The sequence below is a fragment of the Salvia miltiorrhiza genome, chromosome 5 (genome assembly GCF_028751815.1).
Source record: "Salvia miltiorrhiza cultivar Shanhuang (shh) chromosome 5, IMPLAD_Smil_shh, whole genome shotgun sequence".
Lineage (NCBI taxonomy): Eukaryota > Viridiplantae > Streptophyta > Magnoliopsida > Lamiales > Lamiaceae > Salvia > Salvia miltiorrhiza.
This window is the reverse complement of record NC_080391.1, coordinates 57036310-57059562: the sequence shown is the minus strand read 5'-3', so window position 1 is coordinate 57059562 and position 23253 is coordinate 57036310. Positions and strand designations below refer to the sequence as shown.

At 37.8% G+C, this 23253-nt stretch overlaps 4 protein-coding genes across 5 annotated transcripts; 1 reads left to right on the top strand and 3 right to left on the bottom strand.

Moving 5' to 3' along the window:
* Positions 1-548: 548 nt before the first annotated feature.
* Positions 549-5319, bottom strand: LOC131026176 (uncharacterized). The gene is made up of 6 exons (XM_057955947.1): positions 5124-5319; positions 4894-5002; positions 4498-4618; positions 3675-4403; positions 1516-3244; positions 549-973 (listed from the first exon to the last, which is right to left on the bottom strand). The coding sequence occupies exons 1-6, from the start codon at positions 5317-5319 to the stop codon at positions 549-551; spliced, it is 3309 nt and encodes a 1102-aa protein (XP_057811930.1).
* Positions 5320-10152: 4833 nt separating this feature from the next.
* On the top strand, positions 10153-14417 carry LOC131025389 (3-oxoacyl-[acyl-carrier-protein] reductase 4-like). Its single transcript, XM_057955125.1, has 11 exons — positions 10153-10505; positions 10926-11068; positions 11943-11996; positions 12734-12814; positions 12901-12946; positions 13026-13120; positions 13199-13231; positions 13489-13623; positions 13705-13798; positions 13882-13964; positions 14123-14417. Exons 1-11 carry the CDS (start codon positions 10349-10351, stop codon positions 14153-14155), a joined length of 954 nt encoding a protein of 317 aa, XP_057811108.1. The 5' UTR covers positions 10153-10348; the 3' UTR covers positions 14156-14417.
* LOC131025388 (lysine histidine transporter 1-like) lies at positions 14388-19453 on the bottom strand. Of its 2 annotated transcripts, none has more exons than XM_057955123.1 (8): positions 19359-19453; positions 18522-18702; positions 17259-17642; positions 15819-16212; positions 15247-15352; positions 15059-15150; positions 14904-14972; positions 14388-14736 (listed from the first exon to the last, which is right to left on the bottom strand). In XM_057955123.1, the coding sequence occupies exons 1-8, from the start codon at positions 19363-19365 to the stop codon at positions 14638-14640; spliced, it is 1332 nt and encodes a 443-aa protein (XP_057811106.1). In that variant the 5' UTR covers positions 19366-19453; the 3' UTR covers positions 14388-14637. The 2 variants fall into 2 exon arrangements, with proteins under 2 accessions (XP_057811106.1, XP_057811107.1); XM_057955124.1 differs by having other exon boundaries at positions 18522-18699; positions 19359-19448.
* A 177-nt stretch (positions 19454-19630) lies between these two features.
* On the bottom strand, positions 19631-22449 carry LOC131025387 (uncharacterized). The gene is made up of 2 exons (XM_057955122.1): positions 21426-22449; positions 19631-21074 (listed from the first exon to the last, which is right to left on the bottom strand). Exons 1-2 carry the CDS (start codon positions 22092-22094, stop codon positions 19818-19820), a joined length of 1926 nt encoding a protein of 641 aa, XP_057811105.1. The 5' UTR covers positions 22095-22449; the 3' UTR covers positions 19631-19817.
* Positions 22450-23253: the final 804 nt, after the last annotated feature.

Here is a 23253-nt window from a genome sequence, read left to right as displayed (position 1 = left end):
TTATACTTCCTCCGTCCCACTAATAATGGTTCAGTTTTCTTTTTCGTTTACCCCATTAATAATGGTTCATTAAAAAAAAATCAATTTCTCTCATAAAAAGTTGTGAGCTCCACAATTTTTCATCACTTTTATCTTTTAATTACTCTTCTTCGTAATAACCGTGCCCAAAAGTAGAGAGTCATATTTAGTGGGACGAAGAAATTAACTTATAAGCTTGTGAATTGGATCGTTAGGGGCATATTGGTCATCTCACACATAGTGGGATTATTTCGATCATCATCAATCCGCTAAGACATCATTAACATATCGTGTGTATTGATGAAATAAAATACGAGATTGAATGAGATAACTTATTTCTGAGCTGGAACTGGAAAATTTCCCACAACTTTATTACTTGCTTTTCAAATTAAAGAAATAGAAACAAACATTACAAAACTATGTCAATGGCAATATTAAGACAATTGGAACTAACAAAAAAGCAAGCACCTTTAATAATAATGCAACCACACATAAACAATCCTGCAAGAATCCAAACTGCTACACAAAACTTACATGATCAAACAATTGCACTTGGATTCTAGCTTGGGAGGCTTTGTGCTGTCGCCATTATCCAGAGCTCCATCGTCAGAAATGCCAACAACACATGGGCTAGACTTCTCGTCGGTTTCAGAGTTGCAGGAATTAGAAGGTGTAGTTTCTATTTCCTGGCTTTGTTTTCGAGCTTTTTGGGACCTGGAACTACGCTTCCCCGAACATGCATCCTCTCTTTCAAAGTTAGATTTGCCCACAAGCGCTACTGCTGGTCGCAGAGCTTCCGCTTGTAAGGCCTCTCTATCTATTGCAAAATTTGCAGCTTCATAAGCTAGATTGTGGATTATGGAGCTGCAGAAAAGGATCGCGTCTGCTGCTTCTTCTAGGGTCAGGGTTTTCGCCTTTACCTGACCCGTGTCTTCTAAGAGAATATGCGATTCTTCTGTGAATAGAAAAAAGTTTCTAGGTTAGAACCAAGAGCGTACAAAAAGAAGTCAGACCAATTCATACTACTTAAATTGAAGTCGACAGACATAGTGTTTTTAAGGGCTCGTTATGAAAGGCTTGACAATGTTCTAATGGGATGAGAAAGAAAGTAAGATGCATGTGAATCTAACATAAAGTATTCATGTTGAAACGAATAATAAGAAGCTTCGAGGAATATTAATCTCGACATTTAATTTGTTCATATTCAAGAAATGCATTCGACAACTTCAGAGGAATCGGTTGATCCTAGATAATTAAGGATGGGTGGTCAACAGAAAGAAAAATTTACCATCACCTAATCACAGTTAATTTTGGATACATATGTTTCATCATGGATTGACATGGATTCACAGACATGTGATCAAGCAGCCATGTCAACATGCAAAAGTTCTACGCTTCTCAATTTTATCAGGAAATGAGTTGAAAAAATCAATAAATTTTCCATTGTACCACATATTTGGTTGAATGAAGAAGAATATAACAATGGTAAGTACGTACCTAGAACATATGCATGATGTGAGATTTCAAATTCCTTGGCAGTAGCTCTTACAGCACTAGCATGGTGGACACCAGTGCAACCTTTTGAAATAGGGGAATCGACATCGGAATGTGAACCATAATATGCAGAATCATCATTCTCTATTTTATTTTCTGATATTGCGTTCAAAGAACTTAGATATCGAACTTCTGCAGCATCCACCATGTCTACACATGAATTTGGTGAGGCATCATCTACTTGATTAGAAGTTCGCAAATGTACGGATGACATTTCCTTAATTGACAGATTATGGAAATTGCTCATCAAGTTGTCCTTGTTCTCATGTGATCCTGGCTTTCGAGAAATTAATATTGAATCGACTGAAGTCTCTTCTGAATGGTCATCCATCAAATGACTTGACTGTTCTGTGGTGGTTTTTGAGACATTGTTGCTCTCAATATCACTGCAAGTGCTTTCTGCTTCTATAAATTCAGAAGTCAGTGATTGTTCGCGAAGATCTACACATGTTTCCTCAAAACCATCTTCATGACAACTTGGTATGGCACTTCGGTCCTGAAACATATGGCCCGAAGCACTTGACATGGATGAGACAAACCTTTTGAGTTTGGAAGGCATCTCATATCGAAATTTTTTTGTATCTGATCTATGACCACTTGATTGCCGAGAATTACGAAACTTTGTCTGCCTAGAGGACCCTAGATCAATTAATGATGATACTGAAGCATCGGTGTGCCCAGTGGAGCTCCTCATGCTATTTAAACTGTTCGGCACATAGGAGAAATCATCATAGCTGGTAGTACTTGCTGTGAAACTCTTGTTTTGCACAATATGTCTTTCAATGCTGCTTGATCTCTTCAGCAACAAAGATATTCCTGCACAATCCGAAACAGTGAGCCTTGAGCTTGAGTTAACCTCATAACCATTGTGGCCATTTATCAATTGCTTTATCATTTTCTCGCTAGCTAAAAAAGGCCCCCCTTCCTCAAATAGCTCTACAGAAGGACTTTGGCTTGTGCCATTGTAATAATTTTGAGAGTCGAGATTATTTTTCTCTGTCGGACCAGTACAACTACGTTCTAGATATCCTGATGTTGATGCAAATTTGTCCAAGACCTCTTGCGATCCATGTTCTATAATTTGAACATCATCATGAGTATCGTTCTGACCAACCATTACCATGTTTGATGGATCAGTTATAGTTGAACGTACTTCCAAACATTTGCACTCCAGACAAAGTTGTCGATCTCTTTCCATTACTACTTCAGCTGAGTGGAACACATGACCACACTTTGAGCATGTTACTGTATCTGGAGAACCATTAGCATCCCGACAATCAAATTCATTATTGTTTCCAGCATCCAATGTAGAGACAACTATAAGCGGGGCATCATTTTCACGATGCTGACTACCAAGTAAGTCGTCCATGATTCTATTCTCGATATCTTCATTTATATCATTACCATGCTCCATGACAAATAATTCATTGTCAATAACTGGATGATTTCCCCTCACACAGTCACTCATTACATCATCCAGATTTAGCTCACTACCTTCAATCTCATGGGCTCCACTTGCAGCTTGATCACAACTGGCACTACTGTTAATTGTCATATAAGAATTTATGGACACCAGAGAACATTGATGTGTGCTTACTTTTCCTACATGGAATGTCGAACCGGGGACACTGGACAACAGAGGCTTAAACATATTGTGAGGGTCACTGTGATCCTGCACATGGAAATTGATAAGCAAGGAAACATCAGACTCTAATAGTAGTAGCTTCAGCAGCGCTTTCTAGAACTTTAGAGATATTACTGACATGGCCAGAATAGAACTATTTATTCCATTTGCTTATCGTCGATTGTCACACTTGATGGGATATTGTTTTCACACATAACTACTTCAGGTATTACCAAAAGCTAAGATGAGATTATATTCGTACCACTAAAAATACAAGGTTACTAAAAAATTTGAGTGGTGTCACCCAGAAAGTAGGAAATCCTTAATACCAACTTGTAGAAAAATAATAGATATTTAAGATAAACCATTTCAAAAATAATCAAAGCATGCACATAACTAAGTGATAAAATACATAGTACATAAAAAGTTTTTGTATATGAAGAAACAATCAATAGAACTAAATGAGAAGAGTGCCTACCATTTGGCCGACCAAATCAAAGGATCTTTTAGGAGCAGAACTTGATAGTTTTTTCATCGATTTTTTGGAAAAGCTCCTGACGTTGTCACTAGGATGAGCACCTAAGTTTCTTGGAGCTGATTTATCTGAGCTGCAGAGAGGAGTGGGTTGTAGCATGTCTATATCATCATCGCCTGATGATGCAACTGAATCTTTACTATAGGGACTAAATAAATCATGATTGTGACTGTGTGATGAAGCAACACTCCTGGAGGTAGTTGGAGACATCGATTGCCTGCCATATCTGGAGCTAGTTTTAGATGCCGGGGAGGCACTTCTCACTGATGATGCTGGTCTATCTTCCAGTGAGGTACAAAGATTAGGAGGCGCCTCTAAGGAAAATCCAGGAATGTTACTTTGCCACGCCCTTATCTTTGGTAAAGTAGAGTTCCCTCGATTTGTCTTGATAGGAAATGATCCTGTCACTCTTGATGGGGCAGAAGTGCCAGTAGAACCAGTATTTGTCCTCCTAGGCGTTGGCGAACTAGATCTTGGGGCAAATGTTGCTTTAGTTGGTGAATGGGACAATCTCCTCGTTGGAGAATGATGCTGCATCGTAGGAGGTGGGCTTGAACAAGTGGCAAAAACTGGCCTACTTCTAGATTGCAATGTATTGTTTCCAGACCGTGGCGATGGGCTGAGGCGATGAGGACTTGCATTGCCTCTACCTCTTTTGTAATCTTTCTCCATCTAAAGATTGAAGACATTTTTTGAGATAATTTTAAGAGAAACATGAATTAGGACTACGAGAGCATGAATCATGAGCTCCTTATATTAAGGTTACCGTGGGTGATCGTGTGACTGAAATAGGTTCTCTCCTGGGCCTGCCCCTACGTGCAGGTTTAACTGGTTGTGCCTCATCATCCAGAGATCGAAACAGAGGTGTTTCTGGAGGAGTTATCAACCTATAATTGATGGTCGTATATTAAGACCACATAAGTCCAATATATAAAATCAGGCAAAATATTGAATTATAATCAATCTCTACATACATGAGAAAACACTTGTATTTCCATACATAATAGAAGCATCATCTCTAACTATAAGCAATTTATGCGAAAATCTAACTATAATCATCCATCTATTCGCTCCTAACACTACCAAAAATATAACCACTCCTTAAATACATTAAAGAAACTAAACATAAGACACCAAACTTAAGAAGAACAAAACAACTTACCAGTCATAGTCATTTTTATCACGGTCCGCATTGAGCAGGTCGCTACTTTCTTCTTGAGCAGGAGTGGATCCTCCAAGCTTATAAACGGATAAGCCTCTCAAGTTTATCGCTGCCAATGCCATAAATAAAAGCAAACTGTGAGTGAGATATATAAGAAACCTACATGAAATGCGCCAAAAGCCTTACTAATGCATCTTAAGTAAATCTACTAATGGGGTGCAAGAATTTACAGAAGAAGTCGTCAAAGTTGTCATTCGACTGAAGCAAGAAATCATCTCTTTCTTTGCTCCGCACCTCATTGAACAGAGCAAGATCATCTTCCTTGTGTCGATAAACAATCCCACTCTCAAGGCTATGCCCTCTCTTGTGATTCTCAGCCTTCAGCTCTCTCCTAGGTGAAACTCTCATCACTGGATAAGGAGGCATATTCGAGAAACCCCAACCGACAAAATTCTCAATCGAACACCTCCACAAAACCAAAACCAAAACCAAAGCTGACAATCATGAGAATGCACAACAGATGATCCTGCTGATTTCATATGCATTTTGTAATATTACACTCTTCTTCCCTACACAATAAAACAACCGAAATCCTCATCACAACCACCCGAAATTCTCTTCCAATGCTCAAACCTCAAACCCCAGCTCCAAAATCCTAACCTCAATTCAAAACCTTCACAAAATGCCAAAGCCAAATTACACAAATACCCACAATTCACAAATAAAACACACAAAATTCACCCAAGCTTCAACTACTGCACAATATTTAACAATTGTCATTGCCATTCACAATTACCCACCATAAAACCTCGCTACTTTACCTCAAAAATCCTCAAAACCCTTCAAAATTACGCTCAATAATGTAGACTGGATCTGCAAGGGCGTTGTATGAATAAAATTACTTCCAAAATGAGTTGAGAAAAAAGTGCAACACATAAAAGAAAAACCCTAGAAACGTCAGCCAATCGATGTGGATTACTCAACAAAAGAGTATCATATTCGTAATAAGACACTAACATAATCAGAGTATCTTGCAGTGAAAATATGTGTGAGTTATACATATGAAGATGTATACTCAAGGTTACATTACTTGTTCACGACAAAATGGTACATCCGCTCAACTCCACTCCACTTCACCACCCGCTCAATCTACACATTAAGGAAAACAACATGCAGAGCTGAGTAAAAATACGGACATATGCCAAAACATAATATTTTATATTACATTTATTGTACTGCCAACAATAACACACATGGTTTTGCTTGAAAGACCTGTGCTTACTAAACATTTTTTTCCATTTCATAAAGTTGACTAGCATGTCACATTTTCATTCATATGATTCATATCTGTCTGTCACGCGCCGGGAAGGAGGCCTCCTTCCATAGACGCCAAGACCGGTCGCAAGCGACTCACAGTTTCCATAAGTGTACACGTTAACCCTTACTAGCAAACCTTCGTCTAGCGTAAGATTCGAATTCGATTTTCTTTAAAGTTGGCGAACTAACACAGATAGGATACATACATAATACATAAACATTTTTGGCAGACAAAAATCCATTTTTGGCAGACAAAAATCCATAAACATTCCCTTTCATTTTCTTTATTTTCATTTCATAAAGAACCATTCATCATTTGATCATTTTCGTAAAATTTAAACTGAACAATTAAATCACGTCATTCATTTCATTTCGTATAAGAGGCCTACCAAAAGCAGGGGATCTTTATATACGTGTTTAAGTAAGCCCACCTCATTCTGTTCCCACTAGGGGTGTAGAGTTAACTCCTTCTTTAACCTTTGTTGTCAAAAAGTCGATTAGTTCGAGAAGAAAGTCGTGTAAGAGAGGAATATTAGTCTCTAAAACTAAATGATCTCTTTTTAATGATTTAAGGATTATAGCATCTATACTAATCTTGTCTCGTTTAATACATTCAAAATCTAGCTATTTATCACATATCTATTGTATAGGTTCAGAACCATTTGTTTGAACATCAATATGTGCATAATTCATAACACCCTTTACCTATGTCATTTAGTCAAATATTCCACCAATTAATCAATAGAAAACCATATAATATCACATTGACAATTATGTCATCATAAACCATGCTTTCTCATACCTCATACATTTTCATCACTTAAATAAATAAATCAATCATAAATTACATGCTTAGCAATTTAATATCTCGAATTAAATCCCAAGCTCATTTATCAAAAGTATAAACTATATACTTATTCAATCTATAAAACAATCTCACATATTCTTAATAATGTAAATAAATAGTCTTAATATTTATTAACACATGAAGCCATTTTAATTCCATTATAATGGAATTAATCATAAAACAATTTAAGCATTTTTTTGAAAGAATCCATATTTATAAGTCTTTGAAAATAATTTATTCAAATCATATCATAAAAGTCTACCTCAAGATATTTTATTTTAAAAATCCAATCATTTAAATTAATAAAACAGACTCAATTTAATAATTTTAGAGAACCCAACTTGTTAAAATTGAGCCCAAGGCTCAAGCTCAATAGGTAATTAAATCAAGGCTCAAGTACTTAAAATCTAAGGCCCAAAATTCACAGCCCACCAGTTTTAATTAAGGGCCCAACCATTTTAAATAAAGAAGGGGCCCAAGTTCAAGTCCATTTAATTAAAGCAAGGGCCCAAGCCCATGTTCTCTCGTTAACAATAACACACACACACTAAATTACTACTACTATAATACAACACACACACACACGCACCCTCTCCTCTCTCTGTTCTCTCCGCCGCCTGACGGCGGCCACCGTCTCCTCCTCTCTGAGCTCTCTTTCTCTCTAGACCCCTCTCCCTCACCTCTTGACATTTTGCTGAATTCATTTTCAAAGACTGTAAATGCTGTTCAATTATACTAACTTGTACTCACACACTGTATACTGTAATTTCAGTTGAACATAGAACATGACTACCAAGTGATTGTGTGTGTTTGGGATTCTCTGTTGGTGGTTTCTAGAATTGAAACAAGAAAGAGAGAATTTCAATTTTAGGAATAAAACCTTGTATAGGTTGATGATGAGACACTGTGTCTGTTTCTTCATTGCAAGCATAAGCATGAGCTTGTTAGCAACTGTTTGCAACAACCAAGCATGAGATGAAAAGAAAGAATTTGTGTTCCTTACCTTGAAGCCTTACTGCGAGAGATGGTGATGAATGTGAGAAGAGATGGTGATGAATGTGAGAGGTTAGAATTGGATGAAATGATATAGGTTTTGAAGAAAGAATGAGATGGCGAGAGATGGTGATGAATGAGAATTTTGATCTAGGTTTTTAAAGAAATTTTAAAGAAAGAATGGGATGACGTGGATGAATGAAATATTTTTATTAGATCTACGAACTTATAAATACTCATCATCAGAAGTTATACCAACATAAAGTGAATTCTCGACTGCCAACTATGCTCTAATTTTGCTGAAACTCAAACTCAAACTCAAATGAAAATTACAATGAAATTATAAATTCATGTATTTTTTTGACTTAATTGAAAGTTAAGGTGAAAATTACAAATTTTTGCAAAATTTGTGTATTTTTTTTGGCCATAACCCTTTTTTAAGTTTGAAAAATATAAATTTCTTCATGATACGTATGTATGAATCAAATATTATAATAGAATCGAAGCATTATTCATGAATAATATCGTATAAGTTTACTCAATTTAGAATAAAATCATCATATATCTCTATTTACAATAGTATATTATTGAATATGAGTGTATATCGAGTAAATATGTTCATGCGTTTAGCTCCTAATCGAAGAGAGCTCGACTTGTATTTAGGATTCGCATCAACTTAATTAACAATTAATCACATTCAAACAAATTAATAGTCAAGAATTTGATGCAATCATATAATTTTGAAAAAATAATACAGGTCAAGTCACCAAGACCAAAACACGTTGTTATTTTTGAAAAATGAGTTTATATACCCTGATACAATATAGAGTAATATACGATCAACACAAAAAATTAAACTAAAAAAAATAATGATGCCATCGTGATTTGTTCGTCTATATTGATTTGGTGTATAATCATATCATAATTAGTAGGTAATGAAGAAGCATAATAATCATGTAATAATCGTTCATAATGGATAAACCAGTAGCCTTTCTCCTTCATATATGTTATTTATTTTTAATTATTGCTTTTTGATGAGATTTTGACATCAGCATAAAAAGTTTTTAATCGTGCAATTATTAGATGTAGCTAGGGGTTATAGTCAAGTTTAATTAGTTGATAAATAAACATACTACAAAATCTATGATCGTGACTGAAAAATAAAACTAAATTAATCACCCTAACTTAATTATAATAGTGTTGCGTTAAATCAAGTTTTAAAAAACTCAAATTATGTAAGCTCGAATTTTCTAAATTCATTTTAATTCTGAAATTTAGTCAGAATTAACCAAAAGAAAAGGAGGACCTAATTACAGTCTATATATAGGGGCGCGCTCCAGTGAGACCCCTTATTTTTGTGAGACACTGAGTACAATGAATAAAATGTATATATTGATGAACATGAGCCACAAGGTAATATATATTGATGAATAACGAAATTTAAAAAATTGGTAATGAATAAGACATATAAACTGATGAATAAGTCAGTATATACCGATGAATAATGCAGTATATACTGATGAATATCGAAATTTGAAATATTTTGCTACCTTCAGGATTTGAACCCCCTGAGAAAAAAAAAATTCTCTCTTTAGATACAATATCAACCATAGGATTGATGAAATAAACGCACGGGATCGTGTCTCAGGTCTCACTAAAAATAGGAGGTCTCATTGGAGCGCTCCCCTATATATACACACACGCATCTATATGTGTTGTCTGTGTGTGAAAAACTTATAGAATACTCATTTAATTTAATTATAATGTGTTGTGTCGTGGTGAATATTTTGAGCCCTAAATATAATTAAATACTGTATAAACATTTGTACTAACTATAACTTAAATTGCCTATTAATTATATAACCTTTATTTTTAAAATCATGAGTGGGCTCTTAATTTTATATTAATTGAAGAAGAACCACCTTGCTAATTCAGAATTTAAGGAGATATACATGTGACACTTCAAATAATTTAATACATATTCACAGATAAATTATCTAGAAAACTATACTATATATTTTATTATGATATTATTAAAAAAATTGTTAAATTGAATAACTTGATTAATTTATTGCGGATAAAAAACCATTTCGACCCGGATCCAAACCCGAAACAGTAGGCGCCTTTAACCAAAATTTTCCCACTTAACAAAAAAGCCGTGAATTCAGCGGCCACTCCACTCACAGACTCACTGACACCGCCGCCGCAAATTCTCTCCGTCGTCTGCTTTCACCGGTGGCGATTCTCAGGTTTTCTCGTCGTCTTCTCAAATTCCAGCTCCCGCGGAGCTCGCCGGAGATGGCTGCTGCCACAGCCGCCGGATCGGCCGTCGCCGCCTTCAAGTCCGCCGGAATTTCCCTGAAGAAACTAGCCAATTTCCGGGATGTCTCGTCTCCGTTGAAGCTCCCTGTTTCCTTCAAATTGCAGCTCCGATCCGCTAGATCCTTATCGTCCGGTATGTGAAATGTTGAATCAATGTGCGTGTTTTAGCTTTTTTTAGGCTTTGCTATTATGCTACTCAATTTTATGAGGCACACGATCCGACGTCTGTTCGCACATATGTCGATGCAATAATACTGTTGCCTGTTGGAATATATCTACCGATTTTGGAGATACAGACTAACTCGTAGTAATTTTGACAGAACTCTGTATATTCTGTGTGTATGTAACCATGAAATTATGACTATACGTTTTTTTATCGTTTTGGAGATGCTACCCCTTTTGTTGTAGACAGACTCGTTGGATTTTCAAACATGTGTGCGCACGATAGCGACTGCACATTTCTGTGTATCTGCGTGTAATCCAATGCATCACTGTTACAGTATAGACAAAAGCGTGAAAGGGTGGTATCTAATTAATGGACTGCATGTTGTAGGGTTAAAGGCAGAAGCTTCAACAGTTGAAAATATTGGAAGTGAAGCAGCACAAACAGTGGAATCTCCCGTTGTAGTTGTCACGGGAGCTTCCAGAGGCATAGGCAAGGCAATTGCTTTGGCTTTGGGGAAATGCGGTTGCAAGGTTGCTTTCTTTCCTTTATGTTTGGCATAGACTTGGCTGCTTTTATTTTAGGGTTAATTGCAAAAGAATTTTGCAAAATTATTGTTGCAAGGGAAATTAAAGTGGAATTAAGTTAAAGTTAGTTATATTAATATTTAATACTCACTCCGTCCACCAAATGAGTATCCATCTGAGAGTGATACAGGTTTTAAGAAATTGATTGAGTGTATGTGAGTGGAATAAGGATCTTAGTTTTATTGTGAGTGGGTTGTGTGTGGTACATTTACCAAAATAGGAAATGAGTACTCATTTGGTGGATGTACCAAAAAGGAAATACGGGTAGTCGGGTACTCATTTGGTGGACGGAGGGAGTATCAAGCGTGAAAGTTGGGATGTCTTATTTTCATATTACAACGTCGAAGTTAGAGTGTTTAGTTCAATTTACTTTTTTGGAAATTAGGGGCCGTGCATCGACTTGCAACATATAGAAGGAAGTTAACCGACATTACAAAAACTTCAATGATATGATTAAATTGCAAAAAATGACTAAAGGTTGCGATTATTTTTGCAATTAGTCCTTATTTTATTTCCATGATGCATAACTTCGAATTTGCATGGCATCCAGTTAAAAGTTTATTGAATTAGGGAGATAGTAGTGTATTTTCACCTAAAGTTCAGTTGAAAGAGGGTGTGTTTGATATCTGTTTTTATTAGTCCATCAAGTGGTTGTGGGAATTATACTTTCAGCCTTCATTATATATATATTGAAATGACTAGAAGACTGAACGTGCTTCAGTTAAAGTTAAAAACACTACATGTTGCTTGCTAGTAGAATCAAGTCATGTTTGTTGAGGCGGGGCACTTGCATGATTTGACTGTGGATTAACTGCTGTAGGTTCTGGTTAATTATGCGAGATCATCCAAGGAGGCAGAAGAAGTTTGTAAGGAGGTAAATAAGGCATTCTTTATATACAAATGATGAAAATATGTGAACTATGTTCAGATGTCAACTCTCTGGATTTTGAATACCCTGTTCCTGGAATTCGTTACTCACTCAGAAATCAATATCTGCTTATCTGGACTGTGTTTTGTTTGAGCTACTGCTGGAAAGAAACTAAGGCCTTACCATGATTTAGAAATATTTCTACGACTGATGTCCACCATGAGTGATATATTTATATCGTCTACTTGGTTAGAGATTGTACTAACAACTCATCTTTTGCAAACTGGTCAGAACTTTATATACCTGCGCGCGCGCGTGCGTCTATTCACATGCACTAAAACCTGAAAACATCCATTGGGTTGTTTAATAGAATAACAATATTATAACTTCTCCAGTATTGGAGTATAATCATAAGCATGCAAGCATACTGTGAATGCATGCAGCAAGGCATGTGCCACGTCAGATTAGTTTGTTAGATTTAGTTTCTTTTGGTTATGAAAGTTAGTTACAACAGACTCTTTCCTTTATGCTGCAGAATAGGATTAGTATAAAGCAATGTAATCTGCTCTCTTTGTAACTGATTCATCATAATGAAATCCAGAATTTGCTTTTCTCTCAAAGCCTAGCTTATCAACATCCAGTGTAAAATATAAACTTTTGTAAGATCTCTGCTGTTTTACTTATACCCATATATCTGTTTATGTAAAAGTAAAACCAGAAGTTTGTATTGGTTTTTATTTCAGATTGAAGTATCTGGCGGGCAGGCTCTTACTTTTGGTGGAGATGTTTCAAAAGAAGCAGATGTGGAGGCTATGATTAAAACTGTGAGAGATTTGTCTAATTGCATTGGTTGGTTATTTGTGTAGCATATAATGTTGTCTCGGGTCATATGCTATTGGCACGTTTGCAGGCAATCAATGCATGGGGAACAGTAGACGTTCTGATCAATAATGCAGGTTGTTGTACTAATAATTAGTTATTTTGCAAATCTACAATTTGTTTTATTTTCCATGAAAATATTTGCTAAGGCTTCAGGTATAACGAGGGACACATTATTGATGAGAATGAAGAAATCTCAGTGGCAGGAGGTCATTGATCTAAATCTCACTGGAGTTTTCCTATGCACGCAGGTTAGTTTCTTAAAGTTCCCACAAGGATTAACTCCAAAATCCATGTAATTAACTCGTAGGAATTTAAATTTTCTGCAGGCAGCTGCTAAAGTTATGATGAAGAAGAAAAAAGTAAGCCTACTTCTTATCTCCTTGATTCCTCTTTCACTTTGTTTGCTAATCCATCTTCGCCATAGTTCACGAGCTTCTGTTTCTAAACTTATTCTTTGTTATGTCGCCATGCGTGTGCTTATGTTAATTTTTCTTTTCTTCCTTCCTGCTTCTCATCTGAACTGCAAGAAAAAGGAATTTGGAATCCTGCAATCCATTTTAGACAGTACATAGATGTGGAACATTAGACCTTCCCCTTACTTTTTTCGACTTTGCAGGGAAGAATTATTAACATCTCATCCGTTGTTGGTCTTGTCGGAAATGTTGGGCAAGCCAATTATAGCGCTGCTAAAGCAGGAGTAATCGGATTCACAAAGACAGTCGCCAAAGAGTACTCTGGCAGAAACATCACTGTGAGTTTGCAGGAATTACTCGCATAACCAACATTCTTGATTCCTAAAACTTCAAAATCCTATAGATGCTTCCCACTACAGGTAAATGCAGTTGCTCCCGGATTCATTGCCTCCGACATGACTTCTAAGCTTGGAGTAGATTTCGAGAAGAAGATCCTAGAGGCCATCCCATTGGGTAAGCGCGCTCTCTTCTGTTAATCTCTCGGGCCCTATTTTCGCTCAAAAAAAGAGAAAGACTCACCATGCTCCTGAATCTAGGACGCTACGGCCAACCCGAAGAAGTTGCTGGGCTGGTGGAGTTCTTGGCCCTTAACCCCGCGGCAGCTTACATCACCGGACAGGTAACTGAAAAGGCCCAATCTGAGTCAGATTGGGTCAATATTATTAGACACGATAGATTTTCAGCCCATATTGTTCCTCTTCTCTGACGGGCTCGCGCCGACAGCTTGACAGCTCTATTGTTCGAATCAACTCTTTTTAACTTCTACTTATCTTACAGGTACTATCCATTGATGGAGGAGTGGCCATGTAAGATTGTTGAACTATGCTGCATCTTCATTCCAATCACGTCGGTTTTAAAAAAGCTGAGTAAATCGAAATCCATCGTGACGTGTTCCTCGTCAAATTTCGAGCAATACTCCGAATAATTTGATCATTTGGTGGAGTTTAGAGTCGTCATGTTTGATATGTGAAAAAACAAGGTATTGAAATTGAAGTCGAAATGACATCGTGCATAATTCATTGAGTATTATGCAACTCAAATAAATGAGAACTTGGGAATCATTAAGAATGAATTGAAATCTTCATCATCATCAACAAAGCTACCTGACCCAAAAAAAAACTAAAAATGGTAATTTGCTATTCTAGTGCTAGGACTAGAAACTTTAACTTCTCTATGAGGAAAATGAAAATCTGCAAGAATTCACAAAAGCTATTACTACCAATAATAATTCTAATCATCCCTAGAAATAACGGCTGAATTCCAGTTTATTGGAATTTTGGGATCCTCAACTATCATTGGTAGAATTTGTAAGTTTTGGCAGATAGAATAATGTTCCTCAGCCCTCCAATTGGTGCCAAAATCATCAGTAAAACACCAATGACAATGAATATCTGAAAAATTCAATAAACTCAGACCAATCACTCATCAATATGTAAAAGATATACTCCCTCCGTCCCAGCTTTTTGTATCTACTAAAAGTGGATACAAAAAGCTGGGACGGAGGGAGTAATTAGCAAAAATATCGATTAAGATTCACTAGACATTTAGAAAAACTTACCCAATTGATCCACCAGGATAAGCTAAACTTTTGGGGCTTTTTCAAAATGAGCCACATGATGCAAGGAAGCTGAAAAGAGACGGGCAGTATACATCATTGTAGTATCTCAATACATATTTTTTTTTTTTCTCAAAATGTATGTATCATTCACTCACATAATATGTTGTTGGGGCCAAAGCAAATCCACCAAAGAATCCAAGCAAACCACCAAAGAAGGGGAATGTCATGCCTATGAACATGGTTAAGCCTGCAGAAAGATAAGAATTATTCCATCAATATTAAAAAAAAAAAACACCGGTAATTAAGATCCCATAAATTTAATTAAGACATTGAAGAACCTTACCAACAAATAACGTACGAGTCGTGAAACGTAGCATCCCCGAAGGCTTAAACTTCATTTTCTTCACCAAGAAAGTCTCCATCATATCAAAAACCGGCATTGCATATATCTGCAAATATAAAACCATCGATCAAATTTCAAATACCAATTATATGATGAATATATACTCTTCCGGTTCCATATAAGTATCACATTTAAAAAATAAAAGTAAAAAATCTAGACATTCAAGACCAAACTTTCTTGCAATTCAGATCCTCTATTGTCTTCTACCGTGAGTCCGTGACATATCCTTATTATTACATTCCTAGATGATTGACATGCACGTGACAATACTAAGAGTTTGGGATTTAGGGTTTATACAAGGAAAATACACGTCCTAACATTTGACAATTTTAGACTCCCTAATTAATTCGAAACTTATTCACGTAAAGTAAAATAGAGTTGTGTGCGTGTGTTGACCAAGCGGTAAGGGGTTTGGATTCGAGTCCTCTCCTTTAAATTTCTTTATGTAATACTGTTAATTTATTAAAAAAAAAAGTAAAAACAGAGTTTGTGATTTTTAAGGATAAAGGAACCTGGTAGCCGCCGACAACATGAACGAAGACAAACATGTTGGCAGATGCAATGAGCCATGCAGGCTTCTGAAGCGTCATCAAGATATTGTCGTCAACTTTGTCGCCAAACACGTAATACCCAAAACCGGCAACCGGGAAATAGCATATCGCCACCACAAGATAGGCGAAGATGACCCCCTTCCACATCGGCTTCTTCGACGGCTTCTCCGGCGTGGACGGGATGGTCGCCTGAATCTCCAGCACCACGTTGTGGCCGGCGAAGGCGAAGGCGATGTCCCCCAACGCATTGAAGAAGTTAAAAGTATTCTCCGATGGGTTCTTCCCCCTCAATCCGTACCCCACGTTGGCCGGCGCCCCCTTCGCTATGGACGCCGTCCACGCAACCGTGGAATATCTAAAAAGAAGAAAATAAAAAGTTATAAATATACTCCCTCTCTGTATCTCATAAATATGCATAGGTGCTTCTGCTACAAAATTTAATGAAAAGTTGTTTAGTATATATTGATAGTGGAGAAAATGATCCAACGTTAAAGGTATATATTGTTAAGTAGATTATGTGTAAATAGTGTAAGTTATAATGATAAAATTGTACTCCTGTGCGGATAGTGTCAGAAAATATGGTGTACATCAATTTGAGAAATATATAAAAAAGAAAAAGTATACATAAATACGGAAGAACGTAGACAGTATTTCTTATTATATCTCATGTAACCAGACTTACGTGCAAGATGACTAGACAACAAGAGAAAAAAACGAACAAAAATGTTACAAAAAATCCTAAAACTAAGGGTTTCCTTTTCACTCTCGTGTATATATTATACTCCCTCCGTCTACCAAAGATATGCCACTTTACTTTCGGCACGAGTTTTAATAAAATGTGAGTAAAGTTGATAGTGGAGTAAGGGTCCCACTTTAAATGTGAGTGGAGTTGTGTGGACCCTACTACTAAAAATGGATGTGACATATTTTTTGTGGACGGACGAAAAAAGGAAATTGTGGCATATCTTTGGTGGACGGAGGGAATATATTTTTGTATTATGTCTCATGTTCAAACTAGACTTGCGTGCATACTAGAGAAAAAATGAAGACAAAGAATTAAAATTAGAAACCCTAAAACAAGGGTTTTCGTATATATATATTCCATTCATCCCCACTAACTTGATCAATATTCATTTTTGGACCGTCTTATATGAAATAAATATAAGTAAGAACATCTAATCACTTATCACTTATTCACTTAAAACATCAGTTTCCTAAATTTCGTGTCCAAAAAAATTTGATCAACTTAACTGGGACGGAGGGAGTATTTCTTATTAATATATCATTTTCAAACCACACAAATTCAATGCATGCAACATGACTAGACAATAAGAGCAAAAACGAAGACAGAAGATTAAAAGAAACCCTAAACGAAGAGTTTCATGCAACAAGTGAACTTACACTAGGGACATGACGGCGGCGGCAAGGGAGACGGCGGAGATGGAGTTGAAGTTGGGGAGATGCGAGAGGACGAAGTGGACGGAGGCGAAGATGAGGATGAAGTAGGTGAGCTTGATGTCCTTGCAGCTCGGGCAAACGGTGTTGTGGAATTTCTGTAGTGATTTGCCGCCGGTCACCATGTAGATGATGCACGTGCTAACTTCCACCACGATCTGCTGCGGCAGCACGATGTAGAGCCCGAGCTTCTCGCCGAAGGCGTGCTGCCCTAGCTCGTGGTACCGGTCGAACCGTTTTCCGGGAACCATCTCGTGCATTTCCACCATTTGCCACAGTGTGTAGAGAGTGATGCACCATGATAGCACCATGATCACGCTACCCGGTCCCCTGCAGTACAAAATAGGGACGGAGCCAGGATTTTAAAAATAGACGAGCAAAAATATACTTTTATGCTTCCTCCGTTCATAAAAATATTTCTAAAAGTAACGACATATCATGTTTTAATGAAAATTATTAGTGTATTGTGATTGGAGAAAGAGTCTTACTTAAAAAGTAGCGTTAATAATGATAATTAATTGTATTGTAAATATAGAAAATGGTCCATGAGAGAAAATTTCCAAAAATAGAAATTGACTATATTTTATGGATTCAAAATGGCAAAAAGAGATTACTCTCTCAATCCCAACCTATCTTAAGATAATTTTCTTTTTGAGCGCACCTATCTTAGACATTTCCTTATTTGATGATTTTTTTTTTCACTTTTTCATCTACAACACTTAACACTAGTTTCTTAAATCTTGTATTCAAAAGTTTTGTCTTCAAATAGACTAGTTTCTTAAATCTCGTATTCAAAAGTTTTGTCTCAAAATAGAGGGGACGGAAGGAATATTTTTTGTGGACGAAGTATTTATGAACAAGTTTGAACCTGTGAAATTCTGTTTTTATATAAAAAGTCGGAAAAATACAACATACAAAAATTGTTCCTCAATTTGTATTATCTATCCCATTTTTAGCATCCTACTAATAAATTTAGTATTTTAAGTAGTATTTATTATAAATATAAAAAATTATGATAAATATATATGGTGAATCGGGATTAACATTTATTATCAAAATATGAAGCTTAGAAACATTACATACCCTATATATGAAATAATATAACAATCAATTATCTAAAAAGTACTAATTAATTGTACACCCTAATTGGTAATTAAATTAAACTAAAACACGAGAAATTAAAGTTTAAGAAGAGAATGAAAATATTACCATCCCATGTTGGACATGGCGTAGGGGAGGCTGAGGACGCCGGCGCCGACCATGGCGGTGACGTTGTGGAACGTCGAGTACCACCACTTCGCCGTCCGGCTAGACGTGATCGGAAGCCACGCGTCGATCTTCTCCTCCTCCGTCATCTCTCTTTCGACTCCTGGAGCCACCATATTTCCTACTATATATGCTCCCAATAATCAATAATGTAAGACTTATCAAACTACACAAATTTATTCAATGCAAAACTATACTAGAATTAGTGCACAATTAATAATCATTATGCAGCTTCATTATTAACTAGGAGCAAAGATTATATATACACAACGAGAGCAAAAAATAAGGATTGATGATTTAATTTTGATTGGGCAGATAACTATTTTCTAGGATTTTGTTACACGTCAAAGATTGTCATCATCTTTTAGACCAAGTTCAACCGTAAATTTGGATCTCCTATAAATTCGTCTGAAATTCATTACACGTCAAATTAAGATTGTCATTATCTTTCATCGATCTTACTTTATTTTTCTTTCCTATATATTATTCATTCATGAAATAAAATACAAAATCAAAACACGTCATTAAATAGGTGACCAACACACGAAATTCGCACTATAATACTGATTTTTGCAATTCAAAAAAACATTTAAAATCACTTACAAACTTGTTTGAATTCTTGACATTATCACATTGAATTTTTATTGGAAGTGAGAAAAACCATTGAGTATAATACGAACAAGACGACTACAAGTCTATAAATAAAAATCAAATATAAATAAATACCATTAATTCAAAACCAAATTATAACTGAAGAATTTCAAGAATGGCGATATTTACCTCGCATGCAACAATAATAAGCCGTTTGTTCGTTAACTCTTCGATATAAAATTTCGAAGATTGCTAGGCTTCGAAGAGTAAATTGTGTGTGTATATATTAATTAATTAATTTCGTAGTGTATATATATATACGGTGGATTTATGCCGTTTGGTATTTGGATAAACTCTTAATTAGACTTATAATCAACTTGAATAACCGATGCTTCTTCGGAGTCCTAACACGACCACAAAACTCTTCAAAATTTTAAAATGAAGAAAATAATTAAATAGCATTGACTATCAATTTATCATACATTTATTAAATTAGTAACACATATACATATGATAATATGAATATCCGAAAACAAACATACATACGATCCCTTAATTACCGGCCTAGTTTGTGGGTCGGGGTGGGGTGGACGACCTCGTGATTGAAACGATCCTCGAGTCCGACCCCGTCCCGACCCTGAGTTTCGGCTACACGACATCGACTAAACTACGTTGTTTCTCGATTCTTCGTCCTTGCGCACGAATCGAGTTCTCGATGGCAAGGCCTTGACCGCCGAAGCAAAAGTAATTGTTCATCAAAGCCAAGTTGAACGACCCATGCTTATGCTTCATCTTGACCGTCTCCTCGATGCAGGGCGATTGGTTCGAGCTCGAGGCTCCCGCGCTAACGCTCACGACCGGGGACGACCACGACGACTCGGACAGGGCGCTGCAAGGCGAGCCGAGGTTCGACTTCGGCAGCGCCTGCCGAGCATTGTGCGTCAAACCTACCCCGAATTTCCTCTTCGAGTGAGAACCGAGAACACTGCCCTGCACGCACATAATCCTCTTGTTACTCGGTCTCGCAAACTGCTCCCTGAGCGAAATCGGGCCATTTTTCGACCTCGGCCGTATTTCACAAGACTCGGCCGAGCAACTGCCGTTGATGCTCGGAGACGAGGCGCCTCGCCTCCGAGGCCATCGGAGCATGATCTTAAGACGGCTCGCGGCACTAGTCATAGAACTCGATCTCTTGAGCTCGGACGAGCTGGATCGAGGCGTGGACGACCCGATCTCGCCCGAGTAACCACATTCGAGGCTCACGACCTCGGAGCTCGAGCACGCTCCGTGCTCGAGCCCGGTGTACAACACCATCTCCGCATCCGGGATCCGGAAGGAAGTCCCCGGACTCCCTCCGATCCCGCGCATCCTCAGGTGAGCGCCCCTCGACGTCCGATCCTCACGACCGCACAGCCCTCCGGCCGAGGCCAGCCGCCGGATCAAGATCTCCGACGAGGCCGAGCGCGGCCGCAGCTTGAGGAGATCAAGAGGTGTATTCCCTTCACCATCACGGAGATTCAAATCTATGCACCTAACCGACAGTAACAGCTCAACAACATCGGATTGAATGTTCTCAACTACAGCCATGTGCAGAGCAGTTCTTCCATCACTGTTTGGGACATTGATGATCTCTTCAATCTGTACTAGGTTTCCACCAACTATCTCTCTCATCAGCTCCAACTGCCGGTCCACACGCCGGAAACTCGGCGTGTGGAAGCCGGCAACCGCCATATGAAGGAACGTGTCACCGTTGTTGTTCGCCTGCAGCGCAGACGAAGGCGAGGCGGAGACGAGCACCTTCATCACGGCTAGATGGCCGCGGTAGGCCGCCACGTTCAACGCCGTGTTGCCTCGATCGTCCACGGAGTCGATGATGTCGTAGGAGAATATCAAGTTCTTGACTATCTGCATTTTTGCAAGCCACCAAAATTCAAACGGATGCAGTCAGGATTGAGAATTTTATGGATCAGAAAATCTATGAGCATTTCTATATGTAATTACTTGAATTGATCATTAGTATATAGTCAAGATTGAGAATTTTATCGATCACAAATGCGAAAATTTTGTAGCAATAACACAAAGATTAATGAAGCAATAGTTCCTAGAGGATTTCATTTCATCACAAAATTGAAGGTAACAACTCAAATCATAGAAACAAATATAATGCTAAACAATAACAATTCCTTCACTTCTAAATATAATAGCAAAAAAAATCATTTTTTTAATTCATAATTTTAGTGTTTAAGAAAGACTAACCTGAACCCGGCCGCGGCCGGCGGCGGCGTGCAGCACGGTGGAGCCCTGCGCATCCCTAAACCCCAAGACATCTCCGCCGTCCCCCAAGAGCTCCGCCAGCACCTCGGCGGCGCCGCCCCTCGCCGCCGCATGGACGGCCCGGTTCTTAATCTCCCACCGGAAAACCGGCGAGGCCGCCCCCTTCAGCGCCGCGGCTTCATCGAACAGCAGCCGGAAAACCTGGCGGCAGCCGCCGCGCGCGGCGGCGTAGAAGATATCGGTGATCCCGTACTCCCCCTCTCCGAAGACCAAGAGGCTATCCCTCTCCAGCAGCTCCCTCACGAAAGCCAGATCCCCCGCGGCGGCGGCGGTGTAGAGGAGCCAGCCGCCGTAGCCGGCTCTGATGAGGGAATTGTGGGGCCCGTTTTCGCATTCGTGGAGGAGTCTCCGGGCGACACTGGACCTGCATTTGGCGACGTCGTTTGAGTGGTCGTCGTCGTCGTTCCAGACGGTTTCGAGGCGGCGGATTCGAGGGAGGGAGGTGAGCTTGATGAGGAGATTGGCGTCGATGTGGAGGAGCTCGCGGACTAAATCGTAGTGGCCGCTTGCGGCGGCGCAGTCGATGGGGGAGGCGAACCACCATTGATCGCCGGTGCTCTCCCATCTCAGCGGGAAGAATTTCGGCGGCATTGACACGGTTTTTCTCAAGAATCGATTTTTACGAATGAGTGGATTTTGTAAGAGAAATTGGTTGAAGAAATCGCGTTAAAGAATTATGGGTTTTGGTGGGATCAGCGAGAATTGGACGAAGGTGTTTGGGTTTTTGTGGGATCAAGATTTGGAAGAGAATGTAAAGGAAGTATTTTTTTTCTCTTCTTTTGAGTTCAGTAACTTAAATTCCTCTCTCTCTCTCTACAGCAGTACAAGACTACAAAGGTTTCTGCTGGAATCGTACTGTAATTTTAAATGTTCTTTAAAATAAAAAATAAAAAAAAAATCTTAATCTCGCGACCGCGATTGTTGAATTTGTGAAACGTAGGAATTTTTGTTGTTGTGCTGTTTTTCTTCACTGAATTTATTCACCTCCTCTCTCTCTCTCTCTCTCTCTCTCTCACTGTCACACACACACACACACACACACACACACACACATAAAAACAGAGCAACAATATACACAGCTCGTTGCTTACTTAGAAAAACTGTGTTGCATGCTACAACCAATAATATAAAAAGCTAGTACTATTTTAATTCGAATCCATGGCAGAAGATTTATTTTAATACAGTTTATCTGATAATCATAATTTATAAGCTATGATATACTTTAAAATATTTTCGGATAACAACTATAATTTCTCCTCCTAAAAATGGAAAATTTGTTATTCTAATATAGCTAGATAATTGATGGAGAGTGAAGCAGATAAATAGAATTAACTTGGAATTAGAAAATTGGTTGACAAAACATAATTACGACATCGATAATTTTATATTTTTTTTATAGTATTACATAATTCACCGACAGTGTGAGGAATATTTTATTTGCGGCAGCGTCGAGCCATTCTCCTCGCCCTTTCGTGTTATTAAAAAACAGGTGCATATTATTTATTAAAAAGAATATATGTATACATGGTCAATCATTTTAATATAATGAATTCCCATTTTTCAATAAATATAATTGACAACATGGAAGAATCAATCTCTCTTGCACTTCACTCACATACAATTGCAATCAATACTTTGGAAAATGGAAAAGAAAAGGAAAGTATCGATTAGGAGAAAGAAAGAAAGATGCCATTATTCAATTGCACTAAATAATTGATTAGTCGATTTTTTTATTGTACACGACTTCTAG

Bases quoted from the DNA above. Each gene is read 5' to 3' on its own strand.
- LOC131026176 (XM_057955947.1), bottom strand. From the start codon at position 5,319: ATGCCTCCTTATCCAGTGATGAGAGTTTCACCTAGGAGAGAGCTGAAG. The intron at 5,003-5,123 runs GTAAATTCTTGC...TGGCATTGGCAG, and splicing joins CAACTTTGACGACTTCTTCT to CGATAAACTTGAGAGGCTTA. The intron at 974-1,515 runs GTACGTACTTAC...TTCTATTCACAG, and splicing joins ACATCATGCATATGTTCTAG to AAGAATCGCATATTCTCTTA.
- LOC131025389 (XM_057955125.1), top strand. From the start codon at position 10,349: ATGGCTGCTGCCACAGCCGCCGGATCGGCCGTCGCCGCCTTCAAGTCC. The intron at 11,997-12,733 runs GTAAATAAGGCA...TTTTTATTTCAG, and splicing joins CAGAAGAAGTTTGTAAGGAG to ATTGAAGTATCTGGCGGGCA. The intron at 13,232-13,488 runs GTAAGCCTACTT...TCGACTTTGCAG, and splicing joins TTATGATGAAGAAGAAAAAA to GGAAGAATTATTAACATCTC.
- LOC131025388 (XM_057955123.1), bottom strand. The intron at 15,353-15,818 runs GTTCCTTTATCC...TTATATTTGCAG, and splicing joins ATGTTGTCGGCGGCTACCAG to ATATATGCAATGCCGGTTTT. The intron at 15,151-15,246 runs GTAAGGTTCTTC...ATCTTTCTGCAG, and splicing joins GACTCGTACGTTATTTGTTG to GCTTAACCATGTTCATAGGC.
- LOC131025387 (XM_057955122.1), bottom strand. From the start codon at position 22,094: ATGCCGCCGAAATTCTTCCCGCTGAGATGGGAGAGCACCGGCGATCAA. The intron at 21,075-21,425 runs GTTAGTCTTTCT...GCAAAAATGCAG, and splicing joins CCGGCCGCGGCCGGGTTCAG to ATAGTCAAGAACTTGATATT.